At 43.3% G+C, this 24183-nt stretch overlaps 1 protein-coding gene across 4 annotated transcripts in view; it reads right to left on the reverse strand.

The window, feature by feature from the left end:
• LOC128743669 (very low-density lipoprotein receptor-like) overlaps positions 1-24183 on the reverse strand; it is a 726292-nt gene that overhangs the window by 64312 nt on the left and 637797 nt on the right. For all 4 annotated transcript variants that reach the window (XM_053840289.1, XM_053840287.1, XM_053840288.1 and 1 more), the window contains 7 exons: positions 10084-10310; positions 9748-10018; positions 9466-9688; positions 9072-9404; positions 8790-9008; positions 8576-8720; positions 8281-8490 (listed from right to left, as the gene is read on the reverse strand). In XM_053840289.1, the coding sequence (XP_053696264.1) occupies positions 8281-8490; positions 8576-8720; positions 8790-9008; positions 9072-9404; positions 9466-9688; positions 9748-10018; positions 10084-10310 (1628 nt within the window). The remainder of the gene's footprint in view (positions 1-8280; positions 8491-8575; positions 8721-8789; positions 9009-9071; positions 9405-9465; positions 9689-9747; positions 10019-10083; positions 10311-24183) is intronic.

A 24183-nucleotide genomic window follows, 5' to 3' on the forward strand; every position in this document is an offset into this window, starting at 1 on the left:
TGGAAAGCACCTATCGTCTCATGTGCTTAAGAGTGGCGAGTGCGTATCGCACAATTTCACATGACGCAATCTGCGTCTTAGCGGGTATGATGCCTGTTGGTATCATAATCAGCGAGGACGTGAAGTGCTTCAACCAACGTGGAACTAGAGGCATACGAAGTACCACAAGATCGGCCTCGATGACCACATGGCAGCGGGCATGGTCTGATTCCACAAAAGGCCGGTGGACACATAGACTTATTCCGGAACTATCCGGATGGGTCAACAGGCGCCATGGCGAAGTCAGCTTCCACCTGACACAGATTCTGTCAGGGCATGGTTGTTTTAGACAGTATCTGCACAAGTTTGGGCATGCGGAGTCCCCCGAGTGTCCCGAATGCGCGGACGTTGAGGAAACTGCAGAACATGCTTTCTTTATATGCCCTCGTTTCGCGGGCGTGAGAAGCAACATGATGGCAGTTAGCGGACAGGACACTACTCCGGATAACTTAGTCCAAAGGATGTGTTCTAGCTCGGACGTCTGGGGTGCGGTCAATGCGGCTGCTACCCAGATCGTACTTGAGCTACAAAACCGCTGGAAAGCCGATCAACGGCGAATAAACAGCCTAACTACCATAGTCCAGTAGTTATCTAAGAGTGTGTTTTAAGCACAATAGCCCCTCCCTGAAGTAATACCGATAAGGTGGTTCCAGGGGGGATCGAGGCTGGAGACTCGAGTAGGGTTTTAGTGGGTCTGGATCCTCACGCCCCAGTAGGGGGGTCGGGATACCAAACCCCACTCCATGTGATGGCAAAGAGCAGGGACCTAGCAATGCCAGCCGAAGGATACCCAGATAAGCTATAGTGAATAATTGAAGGCCTCTTCCCGAAACACGAGCCAACGTCCTGGCCCCCTACCCCCTGCCGGGCACTAGAGGATGAGAACGCCGACGAGAGACGAATCTCCAATGACGAACTAGTCAGAATCGCGAAAGACCCGAAGATGAAGAAGGCGCCGGGCCCGGATGGGATCCCCAACGCAGCTCTTAAGGTGGCAATCCATGTATTCCCGGATATGTTCCGCACGGTGATGCAAAACTGCCTAAACGAGGGACACTTTCCAGACAAGCGGAAAATCCAGAAGTTGGTACTGTTGCCGAAACCAGGAAAACCGCCGGGGGATCCAGCGTCATATCGGCCAATCTGCCTGTTGGACACACTGGGAAAGCTGCTAGAAAGGATTATCCTGAACAGGCTATCCATATACACGGAGGGCGAGTGCGGACTGACACAAAGGCAGTTTGGGTTCCTGAAGGAAAGGTCCACGCTAGATGCGATCCGGACTGTCGTCGAGACAGCACAGAAGGCGTCCAAGCAGAAACGCAGAGGAAACCGCTACTGCGCAGTGGTTACTGCATTCAACAGCGCCAGCTGGAAAACCATCGCAGCAGCGCTCCATAGAATGAGAGTCCCCGACTATCTGTGCCGAGTTCTGAAGAGCTACTTCACGAATCGGGTGCTAGTATGCCGGACGAACCTCGGAAAGGAAACGGCCGTGATCAGTCAATACTCGGTCCATCTCTCTGGAACGCTATGTACGACGGCGTGCTTACCCTAGAGTTACCAACGGGAGTGGAAATCGTCGGCTTTGCGGACGACATCGTGATGACGGTTACAGGCGAATCGCTAAAGGAAGTGGAGGCATTGACGACTGAGTCAATCTGTCGGAGAACATATTGACGACTGAGTCAATCTGTCGGAGAACATATCATAACCTCAAAACGCGAGTTGAAGCACCTGGGTGTGATGATCAACAATCGGCTAAAATACAACGGTCACGTTGACTACGCATGCGAAACGAAAGCCATCAGTGCACTGTCTAGGATCATGCCGAATAACTTTGGACCAAGCAGTAGTAAGAGGCGCCAGTGTATCATCGTCGATACTGCGGTATGACGGACCAGGCTGGATTACAGCGCTCCAAACCCAGCGCAACAGAGCAAAGCTGAGAAGTACGGCCCGACTCATGGTCATTCGAATCGTGAGCGCATATAGGACTATCTCATCGGAAGCTGCATGCGTAATTGCTGGGATGATTCCCATCGACATCACCCTGATGGAGGACTACGAGTGCTATAGGCAAAAGAAACTCAGAGGAATTAGAAAGCTGATGAGAGCAGCAATCAATGGCTAAGTGGCAACAGGAGTGGAACACGACACAGAAATGTAGATGCCCTTCTAGCACAGTTGTTCTAAACTAGTTGTAGTAACCGATTAACGACTAATTTAAGTCATAAATAGGTTGCAGCAACCAGAAATGACAAAAGTGTGCTACTTGGGTGAACCCACAGGCTCATATCGACTCTCTCGGTTTGGGTGAATAGAAAGCACGGGGAGGTGAACTTTTACCTAACGCAGTTCCTGTCTGGTCATGGTTGCTTCAGGCAATACCTTTATCGGTTCGGGCACATCAGGTCGCCCTTATGCCCGGCATATGGGAACGTGGAAGAAACAGCAGAGCACGTGGTTTTTGACTGTCCCAGGTTTGCTGCGTGGTGGGAAGAATTGCCGTCCAGTCTTAACGTCGGAAATATGGTGGAGGAAATGTGTCGCAACGAGAGCATTTGGAATGTCGTCAATAGCGCAATCGCATGCATCATGTGTGATCTGCAGCGTAAGTGGAGAGCGGAACAGCGAGCTAGCATCGTCAGTTAAGTGACATATTTTGGATGAAAGGTGGCCTAGGGAACAAACCTCTCAGAGCCGCATATGACGCCCCAAAGCAACGCGATCCGGGGCGCGGTAAAACCCTAGACTGATTCATATGTGTGGGGATGGGATTTATCCCGAAATAATCCCAATACTCAGATCGGTCCTTGTTGAAATAGGCGTAGCAAAGAAATCCTGCGGGGGAAGCTGTAACGGAGTGCGCGTCATGTTGGAGGGCACTTCCTAATCGGTACATGTCTCGTCAGGTCAAAAAATCCCGCGAGGGTGGCTTTGACGGGGTGCACGTTATGACTGTCGACACCTTCTAATCAGTGCAAATCACCAGCAACGTTAGCCTGCGTTGATAACTGCAAAGTGCATGAGCAGGGCATCCCCTCGATATGCCTGAAGGAGTAACAGCGTCCCCCTGAAGTTCATTGTGGTACCGAGGGATCCAGGCAGAGGGCAAGGATGAGGTTTTGGTGGGCGAAAGTCCCACACAACGTCCGGGTTGGCTCCGGATAAGAACATAAGTTTTCCGAAACCTTGTAAAAACACACACACACACACACACACACACACACACACACACACACACACACACACACACACACACACACACACACACACACACACACACACACACACACACACACACACACACACACACACACACACACACACACACACACACACACACACACACACACACACACACACACACACACACACACACACACACACACACACACACACACACACACACACACACACACACACACACACACACACACACACACACACACACACACACACACACACACACACACACACACACACACACACACACACACACACACACACACACACACACACACACACACACACACACACACACACACACACACACACACACACACACACACACACACACACACACACACACACACACACACACACACACACACACACACACACACACACACACACACACACACACACACACACACACACACACACACACACACACACACACACACACACACACACACACACACACACACACACACACACACACACACACACACACACACACACACACACACACACACACACACACACACACACACACACACACACATCAGGAAGGAAGGACCAGAGAGATGCTTTGAAAGTGCATGAATTTTGGACACCAAGCAAAAAAATTGTAAAGGGCCAGACAGATCTAAGCTGGGCCGAAAATGCAACGAAACTGGTCATTTTGTGAAAGATGGCACTAACCGGCCAAAATGTAGGTTGTGTACTAAGGAAGATGGAAAGATGGAAATGGCCACTTTACAGGTGGTCCAAAATGCCCGGTCTACAAAGACGCGTTGACTGGCAGAAGATAATGGAGGTGACCCAAATCAATTTAAACCACTGTGACACGGCACAACAACTGCTGAGGCAGTCGATTACAGAGCAAAATGCGACGTTGCAATCATTGCAGAACCATATCGTGTTCTCCCGACAACGGTAACTGGATTGCAGACAGAGCAGGGATGGCAGCAATCCATGCTGTGGGTAGATACCCTATCCAGGAAGTGGTGGCAAGCTCAAGCAACGGGTTCATGATCGCCAAATTCAACGGTATATTCGTATGCAGTTGCTACGCACCTCCCAGGTGGACAATGGAGCAGTTTAACCACATGCTGGATGAATTCACCGAACAGTTCAGCAATCGGCAACCAGTCGTAAAAGGTGGGGATTTCAATGCTTGGGCAATTGATTGGGGAAGCAGATATACTGACGCAAGAGGCTTCAGCCTATACAAATTGGAGAGTTTACGAGGGGTATACCCATAGTGACCGTCAGGCGATCCGGTACAGCGTTGGCCAACGTAATGCGGCGGTGATACAGGGGTCTCGAATCCACGAGCGTAAATGGAAGACGAGCGTAAGTGGAAGACAGTCCGGAATGCAAAAGACTTGACTGAATTGCTAATGAGAGCTTGTGACACAACTATGCCAAGAAACTGGAACCCAGAAATAAACGGCGACCAGTGTACCAGTGGAATGAAGAGCTAAGCGTCCTTAGAGCTAGACGTCTGAGGGCAAGAAGACGGGCATAGCCTCCAAGAACGGAGACAGACAGAGAGGAGCGTAGAGAAATCTATAGAGCGGCTAGGACAGCATCAAAACAGGAAACCAAGCGGAGCAAATCTAACTGCTTGAAGGAGCAGTGTCAAGATGCTGACACTGGGGCGACGCATACCGCAACATTATGAGAAAGTTCAAAGGTCCATCGATGCCCGTTGAAACATGTCCAGAAAAGCTGAAAGCAACTTCCACAGCACGCCCCAATGGTCTGGCCCTTGACACCGTATCAAGACCAGGAGGCAGATAACGCTGTTGAGAGAATAATTTCCAATGAGGAATTAGTAGTACAGGCCAGACTCGATTATCCGGGGATTCGATTAACCGGGGATTCGATTATCCGGGGATTCGATTATCTGGGTTTTTAGACTCGATTATCCGGGTGAAAAAAAAAATTATTTTTTTCAATGATTTATTTTAAACCTTAATGTTATAGTTGTCATGCTACATGATGATTCCAACTTGACAAGTATTGATACACCTCCCTAAAGCTACAAAATTCCTTTCTTATATTCCTTTTATCGGCGAGAAAATAAAAATAAATCCTGCGATGATGGAATCAATTTTTTTACTTAAAAATCATCATCATCATCACCATTACCATCATCATCATCATCGTAATCACCAATATAAAAAAATTGCAAAAAAGGAATTTTATGACTTTAGGGGAGATTGATCAATAATAAAAAAACGTTTACAATACCTAAATATTGAAAAACATAACATACAAAAAATAATATGGTACCAAAAAAAATATCAGTGGAAAAAATCATAAGAAAGGAATTTTCTGGCTTTTGGGAAGATAGATCAATAATAAATAAAACATTTCTGATACCTAAAAGTCAAAAAATTTGACATGCCTGAAAATTTTTTGTACCAAAAATGATGATTCGATTATCCGGGCTGAAAATAAAAATTGTCACCCGGATAATCGAGTCCGGGCTGTAGTGGTAAAAGGACTGAAGGTGAGGAAAACACCTGGGATGGACGGAATCCCGGACATATTTAGGTTGGCGCTGCAGAAACGTCTGGACGAAAGCCACTTCACAGACAGATGGAAGGCACAGAAACTGGTGTTGTTAGCTAAACCAGGAAAACCACTGGGAGGTCCGGCTTCGTATAAGCTTATATGTTTGCTGGACACACACGGTAAACTCCTAGAAAGAGTCATCCTCAACAGATTGACGAGATATACGGAGAGCGAATACGGAGTGTTGAACAAACAATTCAGTTTCCGGAAAGGAAAGTCCACAGTGGATGCAATTCGGACGGTAATTGAGAGGGCCGAGAATGAAACCGTTAATGCAGAAGCAGTGATGAGATCGTTACTGCGCCGTGATAACGATAATTGTAAGAACACCTTCAACTGTGCCACCTGGGAAGTCATTGACGTCGCACTGCACAGAATGAGGGTCCCCGACTACCTATGCAGAATTGTTGAGAGCTATTTCCAAAATTGGGTACTGGTTTATGATACGTCAGATTGACAGAAATCCATCAGAATCACGACTGGAGTTCCTCAAGGTTCCATCCTGGGTCCAACGCTCTGGAATGGAATATACAACGACATGTTGACATTGAAGCTGCCGAAAGGTGTCGAGATTGTTGGCTTTGCAGACGATGTAGTTCTAACTGTCATAGGTGAATCGTTGCAAGAGGTGATAATGCTGGTCTCCGAAACCATAGACATGATAGTAAACTGGATGCCTAGAGCGAAACTCTAGTTAGCACAACCAAAAGACGGAAATACTAATGGTTAGTAACAGTAAAGCGGTGCAGCAGGAGCAAATCACCGTTGGAGAGCACGTCACAATCTCGCAACGACTGTTGAAATACCTGGGAGTGTTGTTTGACGACCGGCTGAGTTTCAATGGCCACGTTGAGTACGTTTGTGAGAAGACGGGAAAGATCACCAACGGATAATGCCGAACAACTATGGGCCAAGGAGTAGTAGAAGACGTCTGCTGGCCAGTGTATCCTCATCGATACTAAGGTATGGAGGTCCCGCTTGGATTGCTGCACTAAAAACTAAGCGTATTCAAGCGAAGCTGGACAGTACATTCCGGCTGAGGGCTATGCGGGTTAGGAGTGCAAATAGGACCATTTCATCAGAGGAAGTATGCGTCATCGCCGGCATGATTCCTGTCGGTATAACTTTGTGGGAGAATAGCGAGTGCTACAGGCGGTGGGAAACCAGAGGCATTAGGAAACTGGTGCGGAGGGCTTCTATGATTAAGTGGTAGTAACAGTGGGACACGGCGGTAAACGGTAGATGGACCCATAGACTAATACCGAATCTCTCGACGTGGGTGAACTGAAAGCATAGTGAAATCAACTTCTACCTGACGCAGTTTCTGTCTGATCACGGCTGCTTTAGGCAGTATCTTCATCGTTTCGGACATGCAAGGTCACCCCTCTGTCTGAGGTGTAGAAACGTGGATGAAACACCAGAACATGTAGTGTCCGACTGTCCTAGATTCCAGGCAGCGCGAAGAGAGATGCCCACTCTTTACACGGATATTATTGTAGCTGAAATGCGTCGAGAAGAGGCCACTTGGAATGCCGTTAGCGGAACAGTCCCAAGTAACAATTTGGGTTTTATTACACTACCTGTAAGATAACCTGTTTTCGAAAATTACAAAATTTCGGTGGCGTTTTGATTTTATCCACCAATCATATCAATAAGCAGGACAAAATTTAATGCACATATGTTGCAAACCAACGGAGACTGCTGAAAATTTATTAATTTTTCTATGAGATATTTCATTATGGTCGCTTTATATCAAATCCATCGGAATAAACTGACAGTAAAACTTTAATTTTTCTGCTCACAGATCTATTTTCAGTTAGTTAATAAAGCTGACGGACTGATTCAGCTTTTCACCAGAGCAAGCTGTATGATTTATACCTTTGAAGCAAAATGTCTCATTAAATTAAGGCGATAGCTGTCAAGCAGCGAGAAGGAAAATCGGTTTTAGTGCTGCTTTCTGCAGGGTGTAAAAAGACTACTTGATTTTATAACCCGATTCTTACAGAGGTTATCAAGGCCCTTCTGAAGAGGCACCTTGGACGGTAGGCATTTATAAAGCGGTCATCAGGAAGTTCTGGTGGAGGTTTCTTAGCGGTTTTATGAAATTGATCATGAAAACCTCTAGCGGAACGTAATAAAACTTATTTTTCGTAATAAAGTCTTTTGGCATAAATCCATTTGGCATAACAATCGTTTGGCATAACGACATTTTGGCATAATTGATAATTTAGCCAAATTCACCGGCAAATTTTCGCAGCCTGAGGCCGTATCACCCTGAATCATCTAGAAAAGCCAAATGATTCCTTATGATTATGCCAAATAACATTATGCCAAATGGGTGGCCCCCGTTAAAAACTAACGTTATAAAAAAAGATTACAAAACAATAACCTAAACTGCTATACAAGAAACTTAAAGCATTCCCTTACCATGTGCATCGCCGTCACCGGTTCAATGTCCTTGCCGTTGAATTTGTTCGCCTTGAAAACGGCTTCCTTGTCCCAGTCGGTCCAGTACACATAATCCTCGAAGGTGGTAATCGAAAACGGATGCCGCAGATAGTCTGCCGAGTAGAGTACAACCGTTCGCTGGCTGCCATCGTAATTGCACGATGAAATGACATTTAGCTTAGCATCAACCTGCGTGATTGACAAAGGCAAACGAAAACAGAATTAACATTCAGATAAAAACCATGTGACACAGCGTGATAAGTTCGTTACCGACCCAGTAAACTCGTTTCCGCACCAAGTCCAGCGTGATTCCGTTCGGCCACTTGACTTCATAGTTTACGATGACCTGCCGATGGGTTCCATCCATTCCGGCACGCTCGATTCGTGGACTGGTACCCCAATCGGTCCAGTACATCCATCTGTGAAACAAAAATATAATAATAATTGAAACAGTGCAATTGACTAGCAACAGGTTTAACACAACGTACCCATCAATTGGGTCCAGCGCGATCGCCCGAGGAATTTCCAGATCATCTTTGATCAGAATTTTTCCCATATTTCCATCGAAGTTGGTCAGTTCAATTGTGGACTTCTTGATGTCGGTGAAGTAAATGTGATTGTAAATCCAATCGACAGCCAGTCCGTCTGAAGTAACGGTTTGGCTTTTAACCACCACCGTTTTGTCTGATCCTTCATCGATCGGAGCCCTGTAAATTTGTGTGAACGAATTGGATCAAATCTCTAACGATTAAAACCATAAAATAACTCACTTGTAAATGCGCTGCTCGGAAACATCACTCCAGTAGATCATGCCCGTTCGGAACACGAAATCCAAAGCCGTAGCGGATTTGGTATCGTTTACGATCGATGTCATTTCACGGTGGTCCAGGGAAATTTTGCGAATATCGTGCCGTCTAGCGAATAGAAGCGAAGCGTGTCCTTCGGTAGCCTTACACTTGGTGTGATCGCGCGGATCCCGAAGGTATCCGGTCATACATTCGCACTTGAACGTACCGATCTCATTGGTACATTTCTGCGAACACGAACCGGCTTCCTGACATTCATCGATGTCCTCGCAAGTTCGGTTGTTCACCAGTTTGTAGCTGATATGATGGAATATCTAATTAGAACTGTTTTTTTGTAAGAGTGAAGTTTTCTACATACCCCTGCTTACAATCGCAGTAATATCCAGCGGGTGTATCCACGCAAATGTCCGAACAACCCCCATTGTTTTGTAGACATTCGTTCTTACCACATTTATCCGTTGGTTCGTCCTGGAACTCTGGACAATCCGCCTTCTTGTCACAAACCTTAGACAATGGAATGCACATACCTCCCCCACAGTCGAACTCTGTCTTTGGATTACACTTAACTACCGGTCGTTCAGCTGGAAAAATCATTATTTTGACTCGCTCCATCGAACAGTAAACCCTCTTAAGTACTCACCACACTCCAACTCGTCACTGCCATCCGAGCAGTCGGGCTTCCCGTTGCAGTGGAATCGCCCGTTGATGCAGGTCTTGTCCTTCTTACACTGGAACTGATCCGGCCGGCAGGTTACATTCTGACAGATCGGCGGCATTTCGTCATCACCCTGGGGGCAGTCTTTTTCCCCATCACATATCCAGCTCTTGTGAATACAGGTGATTCGATCATTGCACTGGTACTCCAACGACAGACACGGGTTCACCGCCGGTGGAGTTGAATTCGAGCAACCCTACACAAAGAAAAGAAATCATAAACAAAAATAAAATAAAAACTGATTCCTTAACAGCACAGTACCCTTTCATCGGATCCATCCGGGCAATCTGGTTCACCATCGCAGCGCCACTTGGCCGTAATGCAGTAATTCTCCGAACAGGCAAACTGCTTCAGTGGATCGCAGGTCGTTGCCTGGCAACCCTTCTCGTCGCTGTTGTCTCCGCAGTCATCGTCCCGGTCGCACTGCCACCGCTTCTGTATGCAGCGCCCGTTGGCACAGGTGAACTCATCCGAGCGACAGGTTTCATCTGGGGGAGGCAAAACAAAAATGTACGGTTATTTTCAAACCCATCTAAAAGGAAACTATAAAAAAAAAGTTGAAAAACCAAGTGGAAAATCTCATTCTCATAGTGAGCGCGCGGTATCTTTACGGGAATCCAATTATGAACTGTGAGGTTAGTGCCATTTGGTTGGCCGGTTGGTCGCCCGTCAACAGACGGCTAATTGACACGCCATCGGACGGCTGTCAAACCCGGCTCAGGAAATCGGTTGCATCGAAAGACTGTACTGTTCCGATACGTTTTGCATAATTTACGCGTCGTTTGTAAGGTTCAGTCGGTCCGGAACTGGCAAGCACAATACTTTTATTGGCCCCCGGTCGATTGTCCCAAAAAGCCTTCGATTGTAAACAAGAAGAATAACGCTTCCGAAGAGACCATCCGGGGCTTCCCTCCATTTTGCTTCCCCGTAGGATCACAACAATTTGATGGGGTTTGAACTCGAGCTTGACCATCCGAGGAACCAACCGATGCGATGCCAGCCTCACCATGTGAGTACGGTTTAACATCCGGGGGTCGATAGTTACTCTGAGGGCTGGCCCGCTGGGATGATGGCATAAATTCTATTCTGAGTGGTCTCGGCGATAGTAAAAAAAAGAAAACAATCCACTTCCATCCAATATCCGAGCAACCGAGCAGCGCAGCAACCCGGTCCAGGTCCAGTAGCCGCCATCGTAAAATACGACGGCGTATTTTTTATGCAGTCATTTTTATTCCCAACCTAACGCCCCCCAATTCGCAAAATTCAACAGACGTACCTTCACAGTCGGCCGGCTGGCCGGTCATCGTCCCGGAGGAGTTATTCGACTATTTTAACCACACAGCACAGTACAGTGTGTACGAAAGTTTGTTTGAAAATAATCAACTGACAGCTGTTGTCCTTTTTTTCCCTGGACCGGTTTATATGTGCAAATGTAGTGCTAGTTTAGTGTGATGCCCCGATGGCGAGCGAACGTGTGTAGAACGATTACAGACGGAAATGGCATTCAAATGGCATCAACGTCAGGAAACTAGTGAGGCAATCGGAACGGAAAACTTTTGCCTTCCTAAAGTCTGTTGCTATTATTTGGCTAAGCTGAAAAGTAGTGCACATATTTGGCGGTAGAGAATATGAATGAAGCATTACTGCACATAGATGGCAGCACATACAAATTAACACCGATGTCGAGGGAATGCACGAAGTTACCGGTGAATAGTGATGATTGAGGCTTTCAAAAGAGTGCTATTTATATTGAGTTTTACATATAAGGTTCATTGGACTGTCATAGTCGAGATTTCAACTAGCTAGTTCAGCACTGTATTACAACAAATCAAATCGAGAGTTGTGTGCATCAATTTGACAACACATACACCCTGTTGTAGAACTTTAACTCTAGAACTGGTTTTTATAACACTCAACTTAATACTTCTGAATATATTATTAAGATATAACTTTATACATATTACAATTATCTGCCCTGTTTTACAATTCACAGTCATGAGTTGTATATGAGGACATGCACGACTGCAAAACAACTTAGTGTTCACTTGGTTTTGAGATACTCTAATCATTAAACAATTTCTATGTATAACTTACGTGCATACAATTTAATGTGTACTTTCTATTACCATCTTTGTTATCTGAGTAAATAGTTCAAATTGTCAAAGCAGAGCCTTATTGAGACGGCCCAAAATTATAATCAAATCATTCTAAACCATTTCTAAAATAATTTTTTTTCCATACAACAAGTAATGCTCTAGTCAGTAGATTGTCGTTCTGTGTCTTTATTGTTTATTTTTAATAATTTTTTCTGATTCCCTTTAATCTGTTATTATATTTTTATATTTTTTGTAAACTCTTGTGTTAACTTTTCGTTTTCGGAATCATTTTTCGTGCTCCATCATCTCCTGCTCCGTGCTCTCAAAACCAAATTTGTAGGTTAGTTTTATACATGTACTAGCTTAATTACCCGATCATATTCGGAGCCCCTCGGATACATCGGTTATTGTAACGAAAACTCTCATAGCGCAAGAAACAAAACCCTTTTTCTTCATTTCAATGTGTCTACTACCTTTGTCAGCTCCCTTCTTGTTGTTCCCAGCCGCTTGTAAATTTGTCCTCTTTTCGGTAATCCTTATGAAGCGAGACAAAGCCTTTTTTAAGCATTTACAGCTTCCCCTTGCAAATGACCACCCCATTTTCCCTTTTCAGAAATTCCCTCTTGTCATCCAGCCACTTGTACAACTGCTGTCATTCCAAATGCAAGAGAAACGCACCGCTTTACCCATTTGAACCTTTCTTCCGCTTGTAAGAAACCGCCTTTAACTTTTATTAAACTCCCTTGCGCTGATTCTTTCATGTCAAAAAACATGTGTATCAAGTTTGACGAAGAACCGTGAAGGCGTTCCGGAGTTATGGCGAAATATACATTCATACTGACGTTCCTCATCCCCCCTCCCCGTGTTGGCTCTGTTCTAGTCAGCTCCCCTTTCCGTCACGTAGCTAATCATGCATCTGTTTGCTCTCTAAAAATCCATGGAACGGAAGAGAAATAAAGCCTTTGTTTTTATATCCCTCCTCTCCCCCTTGTCCTTATCCCCCCACCTTCTGCATAACTACCTTACCTTCATGTTTCCCAACTAGTTGTAATCAATCTAAATGCAAGAGAAACACAATCTCTTCTACTTATTTTGATCTCCCCCCGTGTTGGGATTTCCCCCCGTGCTGATTCCCTTATGTCAGGGAGTTTGGTGGAAAACGCTCAAGACATTCTGGAGTTATGCCAGAATATACAAACATACGTAAACTTTCAAGTACACTCAAGTCTCGTTTTACGCGAAGGGTGCGTTCCGCATAAATAAAAATCGTGCAAAAGTTAACCGATTCTGGAATTCGCGTAAAAATAGTCGCGTAAAGAGCGACATCAGTGATATAGAGATTTTCCCAGAATTGCGTGAATGCCAACCACTACATCGGGATTGGCCCCCTTAAAAAGTGACTTTAGTGCATTTGTTTCACTTCCTTTGTCTGCAGCTTCCAAACTTTTTGAAATTATTGTGGGCACTGCCATGCTTAACCGTACCAAAAATTATATATCAGCCCACCAGCACGGGTTCATGCCTGGCCGATCGGTTTCCACCAATCTACTCGACTTTACCTCCTTCTGCATCACGCAACTTGAAGAAAAAGCACAAGTCGACGCAGTTTACACGGACATAAAAGCTGCATTCGACCGGATCGATCATCGCATCCTTCTGCAGAAATTGCATCGTTTGGGAGCCTCAGAGCAGCTATTGGCTTGGCTTGAATCATATTTACGCGATAGAGTCTTGCAAGTCAAGTTAGAATCTACTGTTTCATCTGTGTTTACAAATAAGTCTGGTGTTCCTCAAGGAAGCAATATGGGGCCCTTGCTGTTCATATTGTTTTTTAACGATGTAGTTATGGTACTAGAAACTGGATGCGCACTTATCTACGCTGACGATCTTAAACTGTTTCTTACCGTGCGCTCCATCGACGACTGCCGTCGGCTCCAAAAATTGTTAGATGGCTTCGTGAATTGGTGTAAGATCAACTATTTGATAGTGAGCACAGCAAAATGTGAGGTTATAACGTTTCATCGCACTCAAAACTCTATCATCTTTGACTACAATATAAATGGAAATACTCTCCGGAGGGTAGAGCAAGTTAGCGACCTCGGCATCTTACTCGACTCCAAACTTATGTTTAACGCTCACCGTTCTGCTATTATCTCCAAAGCATCCCGACAGCTAGGATTTATCTCCAAAATCGGAAGAGATTTTAGGGACCCTCACTGCTTGAAATCTTTATACTGTGCACTAGTTCGTCCTTTGCTTGAAAACGCCTGCGTGATTTGGCAACCACATCAGCTCACCTGGATTCTAAGAATCGAACGCATCCAAAGACGATTTATCCGTATTGCCCTCAGAGAGTTGCCTTGGAGAGACCCAGAGAATCTCCCTCCTTATCGTGAACGTTGTCTTCTGCTCGGTTTGGACACACTAGAATGGCGCAGAAAAGTTCAGCAGGCAACGTTCGTAGCAAAAATTTTGAACAACGACATTGATTCGCCGACGCTGCTTTCAAAAGTGAATTTCCGAGCATCTCAAAGATCTCTGCGAACTACGGCCTTATTGCACACGGAATTTCACCGAACCACGTTTGGGTACCACGAACCAGTGACGTCATGCATCCGGATGTTCACTCGGGTTGAAGAACTGTACGAATTTGGAGAGCCTACTCGAATTTTTGTTCAAAAATTGTCAAGAACTGATGCTTTGTAAGAGTTTGTGTGACCTTCATTAAGACATTGTCAGATGAATGTATCAAATAAAATAAATAAAAATAAATAAATAAATTTTTTGAACCATTCTTGTTTATTTTTTTTATATTTAATACACCGCACCGTCACAAATGACATTCCCATTCATTTTTCGCGTAGCCAACATCTCATCCAACCATAAAACCATAATAAAACTGTTAATGAAGTAAATTTATTGTGGTTGCTTTATATTGCCAAGATAAAATCAGTTGGCTGCGGCACATCTCTTATGAAATTCCTAAAAGTATGGCGTCCCATCATGTGTTTTAACAAAAAGTGCAGCTCGTTTTAAACACCCATTGTGCCTGCTATTTAACCTATCGCTTCATTATTGTCTGTTTTCAAATTTATGGAAGCTTTCTATTATGTTCCCTGTGCACAAGAAAGGTGACAAACGAGATGTAAAAAATTTGAAAGGTATAACATCCCTTTGTAGGGGAATTGTGTATAACGTGCCCCCCCTGGCCAATGTGCCCCCCTTCGTTTTTCGCTAAACAAGCGAAATCAAAATGCAAAACCACCCAGAAACCATAGTATTTGATGGAACTAGCCTACTATGCAAGTATGACAGTTGTCACATGCTGTAAAAACAAAACAAAAATAAATTTGTTTTTGAGCAGCTTCCGATGTAACTTTTGGCGTCATTTCCATAAGCTATTTTCTTGTCAAAATCTGTAAATAACCGGTTGTTGCGATTCGATTGCGTAAAGTGAACTTCAAAAAGACATCCCAGTCAAAAATAACGGTATGAAACGCTTGATTTGCTTTAGCATTTAATATTTTTTCAAATAAGTAAAAGCAGGCCAATATGCCCCACTTGCGGTGGTGCAATTTGCCCCCCTTGCAAATGTGGCTATAAACATAGGTAAATAGATCCAAGTTGAAGTCAATTGCCATTATTTAATTCAATTAGTATTGTAGAGCAACCGTGGTGGGAATAATTTATTACCAACGTCCAAATTCTGGGTAATTCAACTACTCGGTACAAAACGCCACAGCTGCAGTATAATGTGCCCCATGCAGAAAAGAAAAAGTGCACCAGAAGGCCGAAACTAGGTTTATTTTACATAAAATAACGATATTTTGCAAAACAAAGGAAATAGTTTTACTTTCTACAAAATAGAGTTGGTCTGTCACTGGTAGAAATACTCAAAGTACCGCATTGGGCATATTATACCGCAGGTGGGGCATTTTACTCCGCGCAGACGAGCAACACAACATTTAGGTGCTTTTATTAAATAATTCCTAGCATGTTTATTCCACAATACTAAATGAAATAACCAATTGCAATTGGTTGTCAGCTTAAATACCAACATATACACGTAGTTGTAACGTTAATTTGGGGAAGTATAACGGAGATATATCCATTTATTCTTAGGGGGGGCACATTATACACATTTCCCCTACATGTTCCAAAGTGTAATAATCATACACAATGCTCTTGTTTCGCAAACTGCAAAAACTACGTCTCATTAGACCAACACAGATTCTATCCGAAACGCTTTACTGCTACAAACCTTATGCAATTCATAGCACCATGCCAACAAAACATGAGCGTAGGTGCCCACATTGATGCGGTTTATACCGATTTAAAAGCTGCTTTCGCTCGAGTTGATCACAGCATAGTACTGGTTAAATTGGAGAAACTTGGAGTCAATTTTGCACTTGTACGATGATTTTGATTCTACCTGTTGTAACGTATGCTCTATGTGAAGATAGGTAAGCAGCAATCTGAATATTTCTTCAATCACTCCGGTGTTCCACAGGGCAGCAATCTAGGACCGTTGCTCTTCATGCTACTTATCAACGACATTACGCGCTTGCTTCCGGATGATTGCCGGATGCTTGAAGTCTTTAGTAATCATTGTAATCGATAAGTTGAAAGATCTTAGTGTCATCTGCGTACAATAATCGTGTGCCTGGTGGTAGTAGCTTGGTGACATCGTTAATGAACAACGAAAACAGTAAAGGTCCCAGTATACTACCTTGAAAGCAATTTTACAGTAATTTTTCGATTGTGTAGTTAAGATTCCAGCCACGCTACAATTACAACAGAAGCTCCAAGTTTGTCACACTTGGCACATAGTATACCATGATCGACACGATCGAATGCAGAGTTTAGGTCAGATGCTATCGATCATCTATCTGGTTACTCCGGTCCATGCCATGAAGGCAATGTTGCAAGTCGAGCGAGAAGCCGACGATGCCTACTCTCACGCGCGCATAGAGAAGCAAAGCATTAAAAGCTTACGCCACCCACGGAAGCGTAAGACAAGTAGCCGCCGTTGCACAGCCTCGTGTCGTCTTTTTGCATAGGCTACTCGTGAGTCAAATAACTCATGAGCAAACAGCTGCCCGTGAGGGCTAGTAGCGCATTGGGATACAGATTTTGCATTACTTTTTTTTATTCTTCGTCTTCGTCCACGATTGTACTCACGGGTGGGAGTGCGAGTCCTCACAGGTGATCGGTATCAGCAGCTCGGGCTAAAATGACAAACTACAAGAAGACCGTGGCTGTTAGCTAAATACACACTCGCAAAAACTCATCACAGTGCATGAATAAATAAGAGTGAGAGTCCGAAAGGGATGCTTATGCCAGCGTGTTTGTTAGAACGAGTACGCTTATGTGAGAAAATTAGGCCACACGAAACTCTGCACGCAGGCAACATGAAGTGAATTTCACTAAATTGGTAGTTACGGACCTACCAGAACAGAAGCCATGTTATGCCGTTTGGAAGTGGCTTTTTATGTTAAACATTAAATGATTATAGATAATAGCTCTTGCTGACGTGTTTTTGTTGTCTTTTAATGGCTGTTTGACCTTTTTTGTTTGTTCTTTTCAACATCCGGCTTTCCAACATTTTTTATCCTCTTTCGTGTCATTTTGTCGTTAGTTGTAGCCATTTTTGACATCTCGTATCTCTGTTTTGCCGTCTGTTCACTGTTTCTTCATTGCCTTTCTTGCATCTATTTAGTCTTTTAGTCCTTTTTTTGTCCTTTTGGCGTATTTTTGCTGTCTTGTTTCATTGCTTTTCGCCTACTTGTCATCCTTTTCCCGTCATCATCGTCTTTTCGCCCTCTTTTCGCCGCTTGTTCGTCGTCCTTTTGTCGTCTATATACTGTCTTTTTGTCATTCTTGTGTCATCTCATCATTGCCGTTTCGACACCTTTTTGCCGTCTCTTTATTCTGTTTTCCTCGTTTTCGTCGCTTATTTGCATCTCTCTGTCGTACTTTTGTTGTTTTTTCGTCCCAAGTAACAATTCTAAGTTTTATTACCTTTCTCTAATGGTTTTTCAAAACTAATTTCATAAATCATTAATAAAATTATGAGCTCCACCAGAACTTTCTGATGACCGCTATAAAACTGCCTTCTGACAAAGTGTACCACTCTTCAAGAGGTTTTTATAGCCTCTTTAAGAATCAGGTTCTAAGCTCAAGTAGTCGTATCACGCGTATGCTGAAAGCAGCAATAAAACCGATTAAGCGTTCGCTACTTGACGGCCATAATTTTATGAAGCCTCTCGCTTTTCGCTCTGGTAAAAATTAATAAATTTCGAGCCATCTTCGTTGGTTTGCAGCATATGCGCAAATTTTATCGTGCATATTGATATGATAGGTGGATAAAATCAACGCGCCATTGAAATTTTGCAATTTTCGAGAAATATAAGACAAACATAAGTTATTTAATCTCAATTTCAAGCAAAATTACTTCAATTGCTTCAGTTGCAGTTGCCTGTGACAGAAAACCCGATTGATAATAACTTTCTTTCTGCAAAACACTTTGCTTTGATTAATTTTTGTTTGCGTGTTTAAACAAAATGCTAGAATATGGCACAATGGCCTCGCATAAAATATGTCTTCGGTGTTGAACTCTAATATTCTTCAGAACACCAATAAATCTATATAGTCAGGGTTTTAAAAGCTCTACAAAACTAACAGACTTATTCTGGTTTAACAAGCAACCACAATAAGTTCAATTTTGATTGGTGCGCCATATTGTATTGCTACACCACACCGGTAAGTTTATAAGAGACGTGATGCATCCAACTAGTTTTATTGTGGTAATATAAGCAACCACAATAGATTTGCTTTATTAACAGTTTTATTATGGTTTTATAGCTAGCTAGAAGTGTGTTTTGACTCGCCTTCCCTTGGTATTGCGTAATACCTTAATAAAACCATAAACCTTTATAAAATTCAAGTAAAACCAACTAGCTTCAGAATTGTTCCTTGGGAGGGTCTTCTGCCATGTTTTCAACGTATTTTTCTTCGTTTCTTGTCATCTTTTCATCGTCTTTTGACGTCTTTTTGCCATTCTTTGCTGTTGTCTTTTCGTTGCTTTTCTGCCACCTTTTATCGTCGTGTCTGTTGTCAAGATACAGCAAAAATGTTGACTTTTTACGGTCTATTCATCGTTCTTCCATCGTCTTTTCTTTGCATCTTTTCATCGTATTTTTCGCATGTTTTATCGTTTTGTAGGCGCCTTTTTTTCTTTTCTCCCATGTTTTCGTCGCTTTTTAGCATTTTTTCGGTGTCGTTTCAATTTATTTGAACGCAATTGCCGCCGTATTTTGGTCGTCTTTCGTCGTTTTTACGCCTTTTTCAATTGATTCGGCTTCCGATTTATTATTGTATTTTCTCCATTTTCTCGTCACTTGTTCGTCAACTCTTCATCACGTTTTCGTCGCTTTACGCCGTGTTTACACCGTCTATTCTCCATTTGTCTCTTGTTCGTATTTTAGCTATCTTTTTGACGCCTTTTTGTTGTGCATTCTGAAGGTTTATAGACATGTTTCACCGTCACTCTTCACTGAATTTTGCACAGTGAGAATGATCGGTCACTCCCAGCCCCATTCATTTGATTCATTGTGCAATTTCACTGACTCCGGTCAATCACTGAGTGCAAGCATTGATATGTGCAATCAGTCTAAACTATGCTAAGCCGCTTTTTTAAAGGTTTGAAGGTAGGTTTCAAAGGTTTTACTTATCGTGTCAAAAGAGTGAAAATTATTAATGCAAATAGGACAAGGATTCCAACTACTTGGCTATAAAGAACAACCCTATTAGTTTGACTGTAGTAAAGAATTTTGAACTTCTGTAGCACTACAGAATTCATATTGAAAGAAGGAACTGTCAAAATGTACGAAAAAATGGAATTTCATTTTTCATTGTCGTAAAGTTTATGGAAATCCGTATATACCAAGTGCTTGAATCCGTAGGTCCGTAGTAAATTTCTAAATTCGTAGATCTGGCATCATTAGTTATGTTCTGATCTGATATTTTTTTAAATGGTGATGAAAGTGATGTAAATCTTGTGATTTGTCTTCGCGTTTACTAACTTACTACAACAATTTTAAGAGAAAACTGCGAAAAGTTACATAAAAAAATATTGAATTTCCATGTAATTCTGTAACTCGCTTTAATTTAATCTCCATCTGAAATAAATAAATCCAACCAGCAACTAATAATTGCTAATCATAACTAACCGAGCAGACCACATTTAAACGCTGCTAATTCTCTTTTGCGATCCCCGCAATTATAGTCCCGAGCGGTATCGCTTCCGGCGCGGCGGCGGTTGTAGGTCTCGTTTGCTTCCGCCACCCTACCCGGTTCCAAAGAAGTGGAAGCAATTTTCCAGACGCAGCTCTTCATCGTCGACGAAATAAGCATCGTGTAATTGTCACAGCGAACACGAAGCTACTAGTGCTCTAGCAAGGCACAGACCGAACAAACTTTTTCAATATGCCATAAATTTGAAAATAACTCACCTCTCCAGCAGGAGCAAAGGCAGCAGCAGCGAGACGACGCCCCTTTCGCAGAAATTCCACAATTTGCGCCGACTGTTGCCAGCTGCTTTTTTTCAGGCTCTAATCTAAGGAGTTTCTAAACGGTAAATTTTGACTGCCGAAAAATGGCGGTATCCTTTTTCCTGGAAATGAGCCGAAATCTTTGAGCCTCGTTATCGTACCTAAAGTACGTGGTAGGCAGTGTTTGAAGGGGAGACACTAGAAGCGCGTGTGAAAGCTAAATCCTGTCCGGAGGGACCGGGACTCGATTTCATATGATAACAGTTTTAATTACTTTTGAGCGGTGTAAAGTTTACATAAATTTGAACAATATCGTTTCTGAATGTGGCTGCCTGTTGTAATAATGGTATCCTTCAGGCTCATGCAAAAGAAGAATAAAATTGGTTCGCAAAAGTTAGGTGCTAAGAGTCAAATCTTACTGCGAGCCACTGCGAGGACAAGAATGGGACTAATGAAAGAAAGGAATAAACTTTTAACAACCCTTTGCCCGTCCCGGCAAGCAGCCCAGTTTCATCTAACGATGACAGCGACGACGACGACGACGGTGACAACGACGACAAGCTGTTGTTTCTGGTCATGGCTTAGCAAAAGTGTTACCTGGTCGGGAAAAAGTATTTCCCAAAATCACAAAAGTGCAGCACACAATCTGGCACGACACACGTTGAGTTTTTTTTATGTTGAAAAAAAACGAGATGGGTAAGTTTTACATTCAACGATGCAAAAAACGAGCTGAGCAAGCACGGAAAGGACACACGGATGGACACAAGCTGGCAAATAACGACACGTAAGCTGTTAGCTGCATGGGAAAGTTTGTTTCTAATCCATGCTCGAAACAAGACGTAAGGTACCTACGGCTGGAGCATTTTGTCGAAGCTGAAAAGTGTTCGCAGCAATTTATGCAATCTGTGCCCTCCGTTAAGTTAAGGTACCTATAAAGTTTATGACACTTCTGTTACTGGATTTTGGAAGCGAGTTCGCTTCACTCATCGGTAAATTGCATTTTCAATCGAAATTGTTATGCTAATCTAGGTTCAAAATGCGATCAACTGATTGTAACGATTTAAATTGAATGGCTTTTCTGAAAATAGATTCGTTCTGTAGGAACATTGGAAATCAAATTGCAGAATTGAAATAATGCTCTCCTACAATGGTCTACCATCAAAAGGTTAATGAAGTCTCATTAGTGCAATTGCTCTAACAGCTGCTGCATAAATAGCTAACAAAGCATAACATCATTGTAGATAAATCGAGCGCTTCCATAACACATAAACTGCGATTGCATTTTCCGGCAGTTTTCCCATCATCCTCGTTCGGTGGTGGGATGTTGAAACAATAAAAAAATCCTTTTCTAAAATCCCGGGCAGTCACCACCCACCCGCGCGCAGCCTTTGTACGACGACACGAATAATCTATTCGAATAAACGATTCGAGCTGTCAAACGTTCGCTTTTGTGTTTCAAAATATTTACCCTGCTCAACCGTTGTTTCTCCTCGCCGGTTCACATTCGTTGTTGGCAGCATTAGGTTGTTGTTTGCTACAACATAAAATAAAAGCATGATGCTAAAACTTCAGTTCATCAACCGCCCACCACCCACCAGCATCACCATGGGGAAGACCTGGCGAGCGAAGCTAGAAAACATCATCACAACGGAACGCGTTTGAAATTCTGGCTGTGCGCTCGAAAATGCTCTCGTTTGATACCGAACGGATGCTGTCGATTGCATACTTAATTGAGATTCGTTTGAAATGTTAGTAAAGGAGAGCAACAACAGCACACAAAAAAAAATCAATTGATAAACATAGCGCTGGCTGTAGAGCGTGCCCGATCGGAGGCAAATTATCGTCAAATGGTGCCCCCGTCTCGGGGGTAGGATGCGATGCGGGGTTGGAACCTCTGCGAAAAGAGGGGAAATAAATAATCAAGCAGTGATAAAACATCATTAGAGGAAATCTGAGGTTGTTTGTTCCCGAGAGCTCTGCCGTATCCTTTACTGATTGTACACGTTAGTAAAGTATCGTTCACAAATTACACTTTTGTTTAAAGCTTCAGTACGGAGGCACGGAGAAGGTCCTCCAATCACTCCGATTGCCGGCAATCTCGTTCCCAACCAACCAACCAATCCGAAAGCAATGTGCTTTCGATTCCACTTCAGCGGATTCCTCCGGAGCAAAGCAAAGCAAACGAAACCTTTCGAACGAAAGGAGTGCGCTTTTTTCTTTGCTGTTTTTTTCTGAGTTAGCAAACGGGTAGCTAGCTAGTCGACTCGTCAGTGTGGGTTCCCGAAAGCAATATTCTAAATTGATCGATTGCTGAATTAATCGAAGGACTTTGGTTGCGATTCCACGATATGAAACATCGGTGGGAGGTTCCCGCCAAGAGTTTGAATAGAAAATCGCTCGAACCACGAAATTCGACTCGCTCGGTTCTTGCCCGGGTTGGCGACGGTGGACGCGGGTGGGTGTACGACAGGAATTGATTACTGATTAGTTCGAGGGAGCGAAAATAGCGCCAATATTCCAACGCCAGCATCACCGCCAACTGTACCCCGTCTTCTTCGTCTGCAAAGTTTCTCCGATTCCACGAAACTTCGTTTCGATGAAGATGTGTTTCGAATATAAATTGTATTTTTATTCTTTACTTTGATATAGTGTGCTCTGGGAGCGGGAAATATTATCACTTCCTTTCGGGTAAATATTCCAGCTGAATATTTTGTAGATTTATTCCAATTAAAAAACGATAGACGCTTTTGCTTCTAGCAAAAGTGGGAGTAAACTGAATATTGATTATGCTGGAAGTCAGCGTTTAAGGGCAAATGGTTCTGCTTTTTAATTTTGTCAACTATATCAGTTTCCGATAAATCTTCATCAATACCAATAATTTTAATTCTAGGTTTACAGCACAGCCCGCTATGCTTTTCAATATCGTAGTTTCGTAGACTTTTTGCATCACGAACCAAATTCATCACAAAGTCAATCGAGCCTCATCTTACTGCTTACTCAAAGCACATAGGATCGAGTTTTTCTCGAATATCTTTTTGGGGTGGATTCGGCAGGTTGAGTTTTCTTTGGTTTAAACAAAACTGTTTGTTCTAACTTCAGAACGGCGCTAGTTTTAGGCTTCGGCATATCGGAGTTGGACGACCTATATTTCGGTGACTTAATCTTGGGCGAGGACTGCGTGTCACTCACTTCAATGAAATTTTCATTTCTGATTGATGCGCTGTTAGAGTTTTCCATTCTGCGCCTTTTGCCGGATCTCAGGACACTATTATTGTCATCACCCACTCTCTGAACGCATGAAGGAGCTTTACGTTTAGATAACGTTGATGCAGTGGCTCTAGTCGCACGAGTAACGCTGGTATAAGTGGCTCCACGTACAGTATCACCGCTGGGTGCAACATCCTCATCACCAATATCTGCTGTTTTGGCGCTAAAACCCTCGCGGCTGAACAATTTAATATTATTTAATTCAGCAGTAACCACTTCCTTCACTGTAGCTTTTACCCGCGGAATGAGCTCAGCCTCGAATAATTCGCACTGCCCCGAAACAATTTTCCCCACTTTCGATTCACACTTGATCATTGCCTCGGTCAGTTTTTCGACTTTTTGCAGAAGTGCATTGCATATCTATTGGACGTCATTAAGGCGAATCTGTTTCTTTCTGCATTCGAAGCACATGTACTTCAGAGCCACGTTCTCACGCAGAGCACTCT

This window comes from Sabethes cyaneus, chromosome 3 (assembly GCF_943734655.1).
Source record: "Sabethes cyaneus chromosome 3, idSabCyanKW18_F2, whole genome shotgun sequence".
Taxonomy (NCBI): domain Eukaryota; kingdom Metazoa; phylum Arthropoda; class Insecta; order Diptera; family Culicidae; genus Sabethes; species Sabethes cyaneus.